This window comes from Diorhabda sublineata, chromosome 4 (assembly GCF_026230105.1).
Source record: "Diorhabda sublineata isolate icDioSubl1.1 chromosome 4, icDioSubl1.1, whole genome shotgun sequence".
Classification (NCBI taxonomy): domain Eukaryota; kingdom Metazoa; phylum Arthropoda; class Insecta; order Coleoptera; family Chrysomelidae; genus Diorhabda; species Diorhabda sublineata.
In genome coordinates this window covers 29,958,396-29,970,948 of record NC_079477.1, presented here as the reverse complement: position 1 = coordinate 29,970,948, position 12,553 = coordinate 29,958,396, and the positions used below count along the sequence as shown (strand labels likewise).

The 12,553-nt window shown below is 32.2% G+C and overlaps 1 protein-coding gene across 2 annotated transcripts in view; it reads left to right on the top strand.

Moving 5' to 3' along the window:
- Window positions 1-12,553, top strand: part of LOC130442635 (neuroligin-4, X-linked-like) — a 124,411-nt gene that overhangs the window by 101,337 nt on the left and 10,521 nt on the right. For both annotated transcript variants that reach the window (XM_056776930.1, XM_056776931.1), the window contains exon 7: window positions 4,782-4,933. In XM_056776930.1, the coding sequence (XP_056632908.1) occupies window positions 4,782-4,933 (152 nt within the window). The remainder of the gene's footprint in view (window positions 1-4,781; window positions 4,934-12,553) is intronic.

Sequence of the window (12,553 nt, the reverse complement as noted above, 5' to 3'; positions counted from 1 at the left end):
CGTTCACCATTGAAAATACTTGATGGCAATGTCAGATTTGACATATTCACAACAGTGTTGCCTTATCTCAAGACTAAAGTAGCAGCCCTCGTATTAAGTGAATAATTATTCTCAGAAACTACTCATGAATTATTTTCTTCTGTGAACTTTCTTACTGTTTTCCAACATCATATAAAGATAATATGCAGTTCATGATTTACCATGTACCAAATGGAGTAGATTATACCGTCCATATATATTTTTATTTTGATGCTTTAGTTTCAACTATTAGAGAAGTATGCAAAATATAAAATGCAAAAATAATATCCGCTACTGGTGAATAAATAGTCAAGCTTCTGAATATGATCGGGAATAACAGCTGCGGTTGTCGTTAAAAACACGCGCTTAATATCCTAACGTATTGTGTAGAAAATTGAGATAAAGAAGAATTTTTAAAAGAGGAAAAAAGGCTATTTTAAAAGAAATATGCCAATTGAGTATTACGTATCTACATTGCTAGTATGACATTACTGGAATAATATCATATTATGTATAAAATAATTCAAAATAGTCATAGTTGAAGTCATTGAGGCATTAAACCCCTTATGATATATTTCAATATTTTCTGTTCTGACAAGCAGTGAATAGGTCATGTCATCACATTTCGATGTAATATACAAAAATTCATAATGAATTTTGCTCCAAGTTTTTTCCAAAGATTTACGTCTGCAGATTATTTCCTTGAATCACTGTGATTGGATGATATCCACAAAATGTGACAGCCTAACAATATTATAAGCAGATCCTTAATTGTTTAGACCTATTTTTCAATGAACCTATGTCTTTATTATCGTATGAAATCTGTTGAATTTGTATAATTACGGATCTTTATAATGACATTGGTATAAGTTTCACGTACAGGCATTTGCTACTGCGTGAGCATTCACAGGGTCTAAGATTTCAGATCAATTTCGCGATTCTTCCAGAACTTGAACAAAATACTCAATTACGATCATAGTCTGAACTTTACAAACCCAATCTCACAAATAACGGAGTTATGTCATCCAACATAGGCATTCTTGAAGATATTCCTGGTAGGGACTACACTATAGAAATCACAGCAAATGAAACAAAACAATCACGATAAAGAGCTGATTATCCTAATTTTACTGTGATAGTGCCGATTTAGTTATCCAAATTAATTCTATAAATTTGGTTGTAATTGTACGAGTATATCAAAGTATGTAAGCCTTTATTTCAAAGTTGACTCGCACTGTGTGCTTTTCCATAACCAAGTTATCGTCTTCAGAAACCGAAGGTGAACCCTGTGAGTGTAGTTTCAGAAATTCAAATCAACTCATATCACATAATTTGCCTACGCGTGAATATTGCTACAAATTAATTCCAAAAATGGTGAAGAGTGATAATTATTTGGATCATCTATCCGTAAAAATAAAATTATCGGCAAAATATGACACCTTGGAATAAATAAAATTCTATCCAGAACGAAATTGAATAAAGAATAGAATTGATTTATTGTTGTAAAGTGCAAAATGAAAAAACCGACTTTCAAATGACTTATTTTTGTTAGTTCAATTCCATTCGAATTATGGACTGCTTATTGACATAAAGTGTTGTTATATTTCAATTTTGACGTATCATATATATAATATTGTGATTATCGTTTCTATAGAGAGAATTATGTTATCTATCAACACATCTAATTCGAGACCCCAAATAAAGTTCCGTTCCGGAAACATTGAGCTCTTTATCGATTCTTACGGAAAGCTAACCTTGATTGTTAGAGGAAAATGGAGCTTTAATAAAAATAAAACCAGTGGCGTGTTGAGAATATTCCACTAATTTGGTGTATATTATAAAAATTAACAAATTCGTTTTTATATACTTCTTTTTTTTTGGTTTTAACTTACCTAAGTGACTTTCCAGACATAAAATATTTCAGTTTGAGAATGACATGTGAACAATTAAGTAGTTACCTTAGGTTGCTATATAAATTAGTGAAACTAAGTTTAGTTGTCTCACTCATTCAACTGCAAACTAATTTCTCATAAAATCATCGGAATATGGTTTTAACGCGTTAATCTGATTGTAATCTAATTCTGATCATGTGAGGCAATTCACAATGAATCTATTTTGATCGGGACCTACGAAGATATGATGGAGTACAAGTTTTGAAAATCATCCTGATTTAGATGTGTGTTCATTGTTCTTTCCAGGATAAATTCTTGAAAATCCCGGAGAAAACGCGGTTGGACAATACGAAATAAGGAGTTGCCTCTCCACTTTTCGTTTTGAATATTGAGCATTTTGTGTGATGCCAGTCGACTTGAGGTACTATGCCTTTTATCCGAGGTCGATATCCATTTGTTGTTACTTCAATTCTCATAAATTAGAATTATATAAGTATGCTAGCCTATAATATATATACAACAGTCAAATAACTCCTCCGCAAATGTCATGAAAGTGGCCTTATCTCTAAAATAAGGGTAAAAATTTTTCAAATAGAATTCTAAATCATCTTGGACTGTTCTTCCATATATTCTAGTACTATAGTATTAAATTATATGGTAGAATTTATGCTTGATTATTGTTTCGCGAGATAAATAATAATACAATCATTAGAACAAATGCTTTATTAAACAGCAACTGTACCATTTCTGAATGAATCATCTTAAACTGCTATGCTTCTATCTACAGTCTAGGTTTGATTAGGGTATTCTTGCTTTCCGTCATTTCACTTACTATTTCAAACTATTTCGTCTTCAAGTCTCATCTATGTTTATATTATTTATCTCATACTGTTATTATAAGTTTCACGCCATTGTGCCACAACTACCTCAATCTTCTACAATATTAGATTTGAGTGTCGTTTGCAGTTGGGTGAGCCTCTCCTAGAATTTGTGGAGTAGACTTCGTCTTTCGTACCTTTATCGATATTGTGCTTATGTTGTTGTCTGTTGAAGATATTTTCTACCAGCTCATTTAATTGCCTATGGCGTGCTCAATAAAAATCTGTTCTTACATTTCATGACGACGTGTTTTTTTCCATTACATTGACATTCATCTGTTTTTTCGATGTTTTTCAAGTTAAGCTGGATACAGTTCAAATACAGTGGAATGAATCTTCAGCTAACAGGCTGAGTTCCGTTCTGGTCTGGTCTGGTCTGGTCAGTTTCAATCACAGTATCTTACCCCTTTGGTCAGTTTCTCATTCAGTTTGCCACCTCAGTTTTATTTGTAATATCTCCCTTCATTCTATCCCTTACTACCTTCTATCATAATTTTTACAGTTTGTACTCTTCTTCGCATAACTTATGTCATGAGTGACTTCTCTGCTCTCAAAATAGTTGATTCGAACTGGTACTGATAGCCCCAGCCATCCTGATTAGGAGCATTATTCGTCTAATGTCATTGGCAACGGACGCTCAACTTTACTCAACTGAATCTGTTCCTTGTGCATAATTAATTTGGTTTCCTCAGTTCACTTTTCATACAGTACTTATATCCGCATTTCAAAATGTTCCTTCACTAAATTCCCCCAAAATTTTGCTTCGCGAATTTTTATTTCACCGACATATGCTCTTATTTGAACTCTCTATATAAACACAATTGTCTTAGATGTGTCAAAGAACTGTCCTCTATCTTCATTAGCGATTACCAATCACGATTATGAATGTTTTGTTAATGCTGTGTTGCTTGATACAAGTATTTTATAGTATAGGAAGACACAGTGATGAAATGACCTTGCACAAAACAGGCAACTTTAGGTTTTATCGCATGCTGAGAGTTTGATATCTGAGGATAAGCCGCACAAGGACACTCTCACCCAATTTCTTTCAAGCAATAACCATATAATCATATAATTAGCTCTTTACCTAGTAATAGGTTTACTTTTATACTTATTGAGAAATTAAGGGTATGAACCAATTGATATTAACTCTCGTTATATCCAAATAGAAGACACTTATTCAATTCAATTCAAATCAACTCATATCACATAATTTGCCTACGCGTGAATATTGCTACAAATTAATTCCAAAAATGGTGAAGAGTGATAATTATTTGGATCATCTATCCGTAAAAATAAAATTATCGGCAAAATATGACACCTTGGAATAAATAAAATTCTATCCAGAACGAAATTGAATAAAGAATAGAATTGATTTATTGTTGTAAAGTGCAAAATGAAAAAACCGACTTTCAAATGACTTATTTTTGTTAGTTCAATTCCATTCGAATTATGGACTGCTTATTGACATAAAGTGTTGTTATATTTCAATTTTGACGTATCATATATATAATATTGTGATTATCGTTTCTATAGAGAGAATTATGTTATCTATCAACACATCTAATTCGAGACCCCAAATAAAGTTCCGTTCCGGAAACATTGAGCTCTTTATCGATTCTTACGGAAAGCTAACCTTGATTGTTAGAGGAAAATGGAGCTTTAATAAAAATAAAACCAATTTCTTTCAAGCAATAACCATATAATCATATAATTAGCTCTTTACCTAGTAATAGGTTTACTTTTATACTTATTGAGAAATTAAGGGTATGAACCAATTGATATTAACTCTCGTTATATCCAAATAGAAGACACTTATTCAACAACAATGATTATTTTCCGGTACCGGCCTATAAACTTATGTTCTATTTTTGTATTCGCTCTGACGCAGACGACTCTTCCTATCGTAAGACAAGAAAAACGAAAAATTAAGTTAAAAAGCGTACGTCTTTTATGCGGTTATTTCTGTCTTCTAATTTTAAAATTTATCTAGAGAGACAAGACTTACAATGGTGAGGAGTTACCGTACGTTTTTGGGGTTCCTTTAGATGGACCAAAGTTTCATTTCGTCGACTCTTACACCGAGCAGGAACGTTTGTTTTCGGAAATAGTTATGATGTATTTCTCCAACTTTGCGGAAACGGGGTAAGTAATGCTACGCTGTTTATTAATTCAAAATTAGCTTCTATTCAACAGTAGTGAATGTTAGTTTCGCCTTTGTTCGAGAAATTTCATGAGAAGAACGATACTTCTCCCACGAGTAAAATATAATTATTGTTTGTAATACAAGACATTATTAGTTTTATTTCGTAGAAATAACATTTCTAAATGTTGACCATCATATTAGTAACTATTTGAAACTAATAAGATTCTCAACGTTATTCGTAGATATTGTATTGTATTATAGATTACATGGAATTTGATTCGTTTTTTTAGAAAAAGAATCAGAATTGGAATATTTGAGTAACAGGAATATAAAAATTCACACTTTATTTGCAAATAATTGAATTGATATAATTATACGTGTATTTTTTAATAATAATAATACCAAAAACTCAGTTCAAGACAAAATAGAGTACGTTTGTAGAGGATGTTTCCAGAGGTATCGAATCCAACAAACCGAACACAAAAATTCTGTTTTGTTTTCATCCCAAAACCTCTCCTTTTAGTTGCATATACTTTTAACAGCGATATTCAATAAGTTCGAAATATTTTTTACAATAAGAATCGTCAAGCTCCTCGAAATAGTTATTAACTGCTGACATCACTTCTCTATTTTTTCATTCTGAAAACAGAAGATCTTCAAAGGCGCCAAATCTGGTTGTAATAGGATACATGAGGTAGCGATTTAAGCTTTAATTATTTAATTTTGAACGCTGCAATAACGGATTGAGCATTGTCTTGAAGAAACACTTTCTTCTTAGCCAAGTGCGGCCGGTTCTACATAATTTTTTTGCTCATGGCAAAACGAAACGGCGCAAAAATTCGGTTTTATTTATATGAAACATTGCCAAACACTCGATGGAAACATCTCCACGATGCTACTTTAGTTCTACTGTGAGCAATCGCAGCACCCATGTTGCGCACAAGTTTCTCAAGTCCAAATTTTCAGTTAATATGGGATTTACTGAATTTTTTGAAGTGCTTACTACATCTACTAGCTCGCGCTCTTTCAGACGACGATCATATAGTACCACTTTGTGGATCTGTTTCAACATTTATGGAGTCGTTAGCTCATTTGGTCGACCACTGCGATGCTAGTCTGGTATGGCCTCGTTTAAACTCTGCTATCCGATATTTTAGTGTCCATCTAGAGTAGAATCTAGTTCAGCTTTTATATTGGTTGGGCTAAGGCTTTTCAAATGGAAGTATCTCATCATATGACGATAACCAATTTTTTCCATGTTCACCAATTCACTGAAAACGTTCACTATTGATTGCAGCCAAACAAATACAAAACAACGTGGCTTCCTCAAACATTTGATTCATAGATTGTGTAGTTTTTAACACAGTGGTATTTTTCAAGCCTCTAACATCTCTCGACCAGGCCAGGTACTTCTAAGACCATCCGTATTTATCGTATTTATCAAAATAGACTGTATCAGAGAACTCAATCGGTTGAAGTTGGAGAAAGAAAGAAATGAAATAATGAAAAATTGAAAGAGAAAGATTTTCGTAGATCCAAAGGTATATCATAACCATTAAAACAATGGAATATGAGATTCTGCTCATGGGTTTGTGAATAATAGAAGCTTATTTCACAATATTTAGATTTTTCAATAGTTTTTAATCTGAATTATATCATATTGAGCATTATCTCAGTGTTGTTCCAATGTCTACGATAAGGATTATTGTAAGTATTGTAACTATTTTTCCAAAAATTTCATAATAAAACTTTACAATAATCAATTATATAAATTGCTTTAACGATTTAAGATATCCTTAATAATTATTTCGATTTGACCCGTTCAAAACTCCAGTCATAGCTACTTAGAACCCCTGAACTGCATTTCCAAATCACGTGTGGCAATACAGGGTTCTTGCAAAATTTTAAATGTTCTTTTTCAGAAACTTTCGCACAATCAATGAGTCGGTGAGTTGTCTGATTCTGTCTGGGTTCGTGTCCTCAATCGCAGTAGGATGCTATATAAACAGCTGTTTCTATAGTATGTTCTCCACGTATATATAGGCATCAGTACTTAAGGTTAAGATATTCGTGGATCATCCAGTCCTGCCTTCATATACCACTTGCAATTTATGAAGAATTTCCGAAGGTTTTTTTTTAGATTTCATCAAAAATTTAATCTCGATACAATTCTTCTGATATAAGTTACAAATGAATCAAATCTTCAGAAGAATACGCATAAAACCGAATGAATTATCTACTGCAAAGATAGGTTGTCGGGCATATGTGAACAGAATGACACATCATGTTAGTAATGACTGAATTTTGTGTTTTCTAGAGCTCCGACTCGTAGCTATCCCACTCTTGATTCTAATCATCGTGTTAACAATCTATAATCCCTTATCTGCATAACGTGCTCGTATCATGTGAATCAACCTTGTCCAGGTTCTTTTGCCTCTATTTGAACGCGTCTTTTCAATCGGTATTCGTTCAATTCTTGAAATTCTGCGAGATCTTTCAGAAACCAATTTTATTTGTGTATCAATACCAGCTTCTTAACAATGACAATTTCCATCCTCCTTTTTATCTCAATCCAGAAAACGACTTATGCATTCGCTAATCGTTTCACTACACATGCTGAAATACCAACAGGTATCATTTACTCTACGATGATGATTGCATCTACAGTTTTTGCTTGTTTATATTATGTAGTTTTATTCATCTTGAGGTTGAAAAAATTTTTTATAGATGAACAGTTTTAACAGTCTTTTTCAGGTTGGGTAATTTGACTAGCGGATAGACTACAGAATTTTAATACTTTTGAAGAGGTCTTTTTGCTTTTTAATGTAGGATGAGGTGAATTTTGATGAATATTTTACTCAAATTCCATAAAACGTAATTGATTTTGGGAGATTTATTTCACATTCAAAATATTTTTGTAATATCCTATCAAATACGTCACGTCTGAGTTAAATTATTTTCAAAGCAATGGACAAGTACTTGTATTCGTATAAAACTCGATATTTAAAATGAAATTCCATTATTTTGTTGAACAGGGGCTTTTTAAAATAAAATACTTTCCAATATTCAGTACTACGATTTCAAAAAGTATTGGTTGGTAGGTGTGTGGTATGAAATAAAACTTTTACCGTATTTCTCCTATTTACGGGATTATATACTATAAAAATCTCATCTTAGTACATACTTTCAGGAACAGAATGAACATAAATGGCTTTGAAATTCGATTTGCTGGCTTCTAAAATGCTGTACGGTTATTTCGAGGAAATGCTGACATTATATTGAAAAGTCATATTCGTATATCAAAGATTTTCACGTTTTCCTGCTCAGAACTACCAGATTATGCAAGGTATTTTAATACTTGTCACAAGACGCAATTCATTCTCAGAGAATATTATGAATCTTTAACCGAAACTTCACTTTATTACAAGATAATTTTCACAAGGATCCATAATTGTTGTGAAAATCGACAGTAAATCTATTTGTCATCAAATAGGATTTGACATTCAACTGAACTATATTTTACTTTCCACTCTAACAGAAGAAAGGACTCCAGAAATCGCTCTTAATATATTTCTTGCTTTGTTATCCCCAGATAGACGATCGTCGCTTCCATGACAAATTTACGATTGGTCCTAAAATGGAACAAAATTCAAATTCACTATCTTTAGAGCAAGATATTCATGCGACAAAATTTAGGAGATAATTGCTAGTATGAAATAAAGAAGGGTCGCATAACAAAAACAGCACACTTCTTTTCCTAGCCTCGGACATTTTTTCAATAATAATTAGGGACTTTATTTGATATCAAAAAATTTTTCTAACATGAAGTTTTATTAAATAAAGTTTCAACTTACAATCAGTATTTTATTTAAAAATATTTTTTGTTTATAAATTTTTTCCTAAAACTTCAAGCTACAGAGAAAAAAATAAAAACCATAATTCATATTTTTTTTTCATAAATTGGTGGAAAAAATTAATGAAGTGTAAGGTATATAATAATATAACATAGCTTACGTACCATGGATTGCCGTACACGTTCAAAGATTTGAGGTGAGTTTCTTATGGTGACACAAGCTATTTGAGTACGACTTTTCAAATCGTTGATATCAGCAATGGCAGTTGTGGAGTCTAATGATTTAAAATAACCCCATAAACAAAAATCGCAAGGATTCACCTCAAGAGATCGAAGAGGCCAAAGTTGGGGTCCTCTTCGACCAATCCAACGGTTGGGATATGTTGCACCTAAATGTTGTCTAGCAGTCCAACTGAAATGTACTAGACTACCATCGTGTATGAACCACATGTTTTGTCTGATATTGAGTGTGATGTCTTCAAGTAGTTCAGGAAGATCATTAAGGCAAAAAATGTGGCCCAATTAAGTTATCCCGTACAATATCAATTCATCCGTTTAATAAAAAAACTTTATGAAAATGGTGCTCTACAATCTCATGGTATTCTCGTCTGCTTATACTTGAATATTGTGAGAATTTTGTAGTATTTGTTGTGCTTACTATTCCAATATCTAGCTCGTTAAAGAAAATCTTAAGGTAAAAGAACTTGAACCCGTTGGATGTGGTGAGGACATAACTACTGTTCTTTTAAAACTCGCCAAACAGATAAATAGCTGATATTTAGGGTAACAGCAATTTATCTAGTGCTAGTGTTTCCGGATGTATATCAATTTCTTCTAGAATTGTTTGTTCTACCTTTACATTTTTAACTATCTGGAAACGAGTTGTTGGTTAAGTTTTCTTTTTAAAATTCAAGTCTCGGATAAGCGATTATACAAACGTGCAAATTCGAAATGATTAAGCGTCATTCCTTGTAGATATTTTTCAGCATAAAGACGTCTAGTTTGTCGAGAATTACTACTTGTCATACAATACCTACATACAATTTAGCGTTTCTATACATGTTACAATATATAGATAACAAAAAATTACAACCTACAAACTGAGAAGTAAACTTCGATTGGTAATTATCAACAACATTGTTTGACATCAACCTACTAAAATTTTAATAAACATAAATTAAACACAGAAAATTAATTGTGAAAACTAATAGCCCACTATCTAAAACTACGTTATTAAAAACAAGGTAGAGTTTGTTATTTCTAGCATTATTATGAATCGTATTACATTTCAAATCTTCATTTTTTTTTCACTCCATTCATTATAAAAAATATATATTATGGTATTTCGTTTTTTGTTTCTCTGTAGCTATTATAAATATTCGGTTGTACATTGTACAATAGGAATAGTAACCAATCAATTAAGAGCTCTTTGACTCATTTATTGTGGTGAGTGAATCCACGTTCTAACCTTTTTCTTTATTAAACTAAAGTCCACTGCATAATTTAACTTTTTCCGCTATTTTTCTCCATTTTTTCCTGTCCTGGGTATTACTCCACCATACACGGACTCCTATTTTGTTCAGATCACTTGTTGCTTGACTTTCTCATTGGCATTTTGTCTCTGTAGCTATTGGTTCTAGGAAAAGAATTTGAGAGTGAAAAATATATCTAAATGAAACGAGAATTTCATGTTATCATTTTATTTCATAAAACTTCATCATTTCAAAGAAGTTTTGATATGTAATAAAGTGACCTTAGTGAGTCCTTCGTAAGTGCACGACAATTACAGAATTTCAAGTTTCTAGCACTACTGAAATTTTATAAAAAAAACTCATTTTGAGTCACCACCTTCAAGGGTGATAATACGGGAAGAGGTGGTATGAAGAAATTTTATTTCAAACTTTATAAACCATTGTAGTTTGTAATTGATTGAAACTAGTGCGTAGTTTTGTGGAAATGAAGAACGTAATCGCGAAAGATCCATATTTAGGTGTACACATCAAATGAATCAATTTTTTAGATGGTTTTCTCTATCAATTGACTATGAGTGAACTGAATTTAGTGGAAAGAGAAATAAGACAGAAATAATTAAAATTAAATTCACTAGTTGATATCCGATTCTACTTTTCCATCAAATTTATCTCATCTAATCATCAACTTCTTGTTCACACAAACAACGAGTGTATAAAGCAAACCAACCCCTATTACTGTGACCTTCTTTCTGATATCATGACACTTGAATGGAATACATTAGTTCCTCGAGGGGTTGAAAGTTTTATCGAATACTTTCTTAATCTAGAGGGAGGGAAAGTTAACAATCTGTTAACAAGTTCAATATTAGAACCATGAAATTTTAAATTGGTAGTAGATAAACGATTTTATATGTACTTTTCAGCTTAGGAATTGATAGAAGCGGATCTCAACAGATAACATGGGATTATGGGTCGATAATTGGCAATTAAAGTTTCAGCTGTAAAGTACAATCGGAAGCATAAGTTTTTGAAGAAAATCTCTTGAGATTTTGAACAGAATAAGCTTACTTTCCAGAGAAAATAGAACAAAAAATATCCGTTTTCAGTAGTTCATTAAATTCCAACCAATATATATCGACAAAATTCCATGGTTTAACTGAATTATGTTCACGTATTAATTCAAAGATTCTGATACGCACATAAGGTCTCTTTGTAAGAGTCGGTTTAAAATCAATTGTTAATATGTAACAATTCCAACTAGAAGTAGTTTTTCTAACAGTTTTACTGCGCCATATGGGTAGATAAATCTCACTATTGGCAAATGAGATGATGGAGGACACAATAGTCACACATCATTTGTGCGATCGCTGTTTTATGCATGTTCCTCCAAATTTTTAGCTTTTTTAATGTAAGCACTCGATTATAAAAAACTCTTCTTTCCGTATAATGTTCAGTTCTCTCTAAAAGTAGTAGAAGTCAGAATCTCTAGATCATATTCAATACTGATCTGGTTAATACCTCACTCTTACTCTTGGACACTTTTTTACATGCTTCTCTTCTGTATATTTCTTTGTATATATTTTAGTGATGGGAGAACTGTTCAATATTCATTGTTCAAATTTTTTGTAGTTCATTCTTTCCTCCGTATCTCCTAGATCTGTTAGATATCCTGTGTTTTTCAGACAACAGTCAATAACTCCCTGATTATACAAATGATGCTAACGTTGTAGGCAATCAAATACTTCAATTTGGAACTAGGTTGATAATGTATGGGAATTTAGAGGAACATCTTGTCATTCTTATATATCCATTTTTTGGATATATATCGCTACCTAATTCTGCTAAGACTTCGTCGCTTCACGACTAGTATTCAAATGAATTTGCTAGAGTAATATCAATTGTATTGACGTCACTCGATTTTTGTTTGATTAATGCTGAATCGTCACATCAAGTAAGCACGTAAATTTTTCAGTAAATTGTGGTCATTTTCGTCAATCTGTCCATTTATCAATACCTATGTATGCAGCTATAAACTCCCCTTAAACTTCCTCTCCTTTATATTCAAGCCAGATTTTCAATTTATAAGGATAGTGCATTCTGTCTGTTGGAAGGATGCCATCACCGCTTCATTTTACTTCTCTTTTGTCGCGAAGATTCTTTCTGATGTTCCTATTGTTATTCACAATCTTACAATTGATTATGCATCTAATAGTTCTAGTTCTTATGATAAACACGATGTTTCTAGGCCTATACAATTAATTTTGAGTGGTGTTTATTAATGTGAGTTCTTCGCA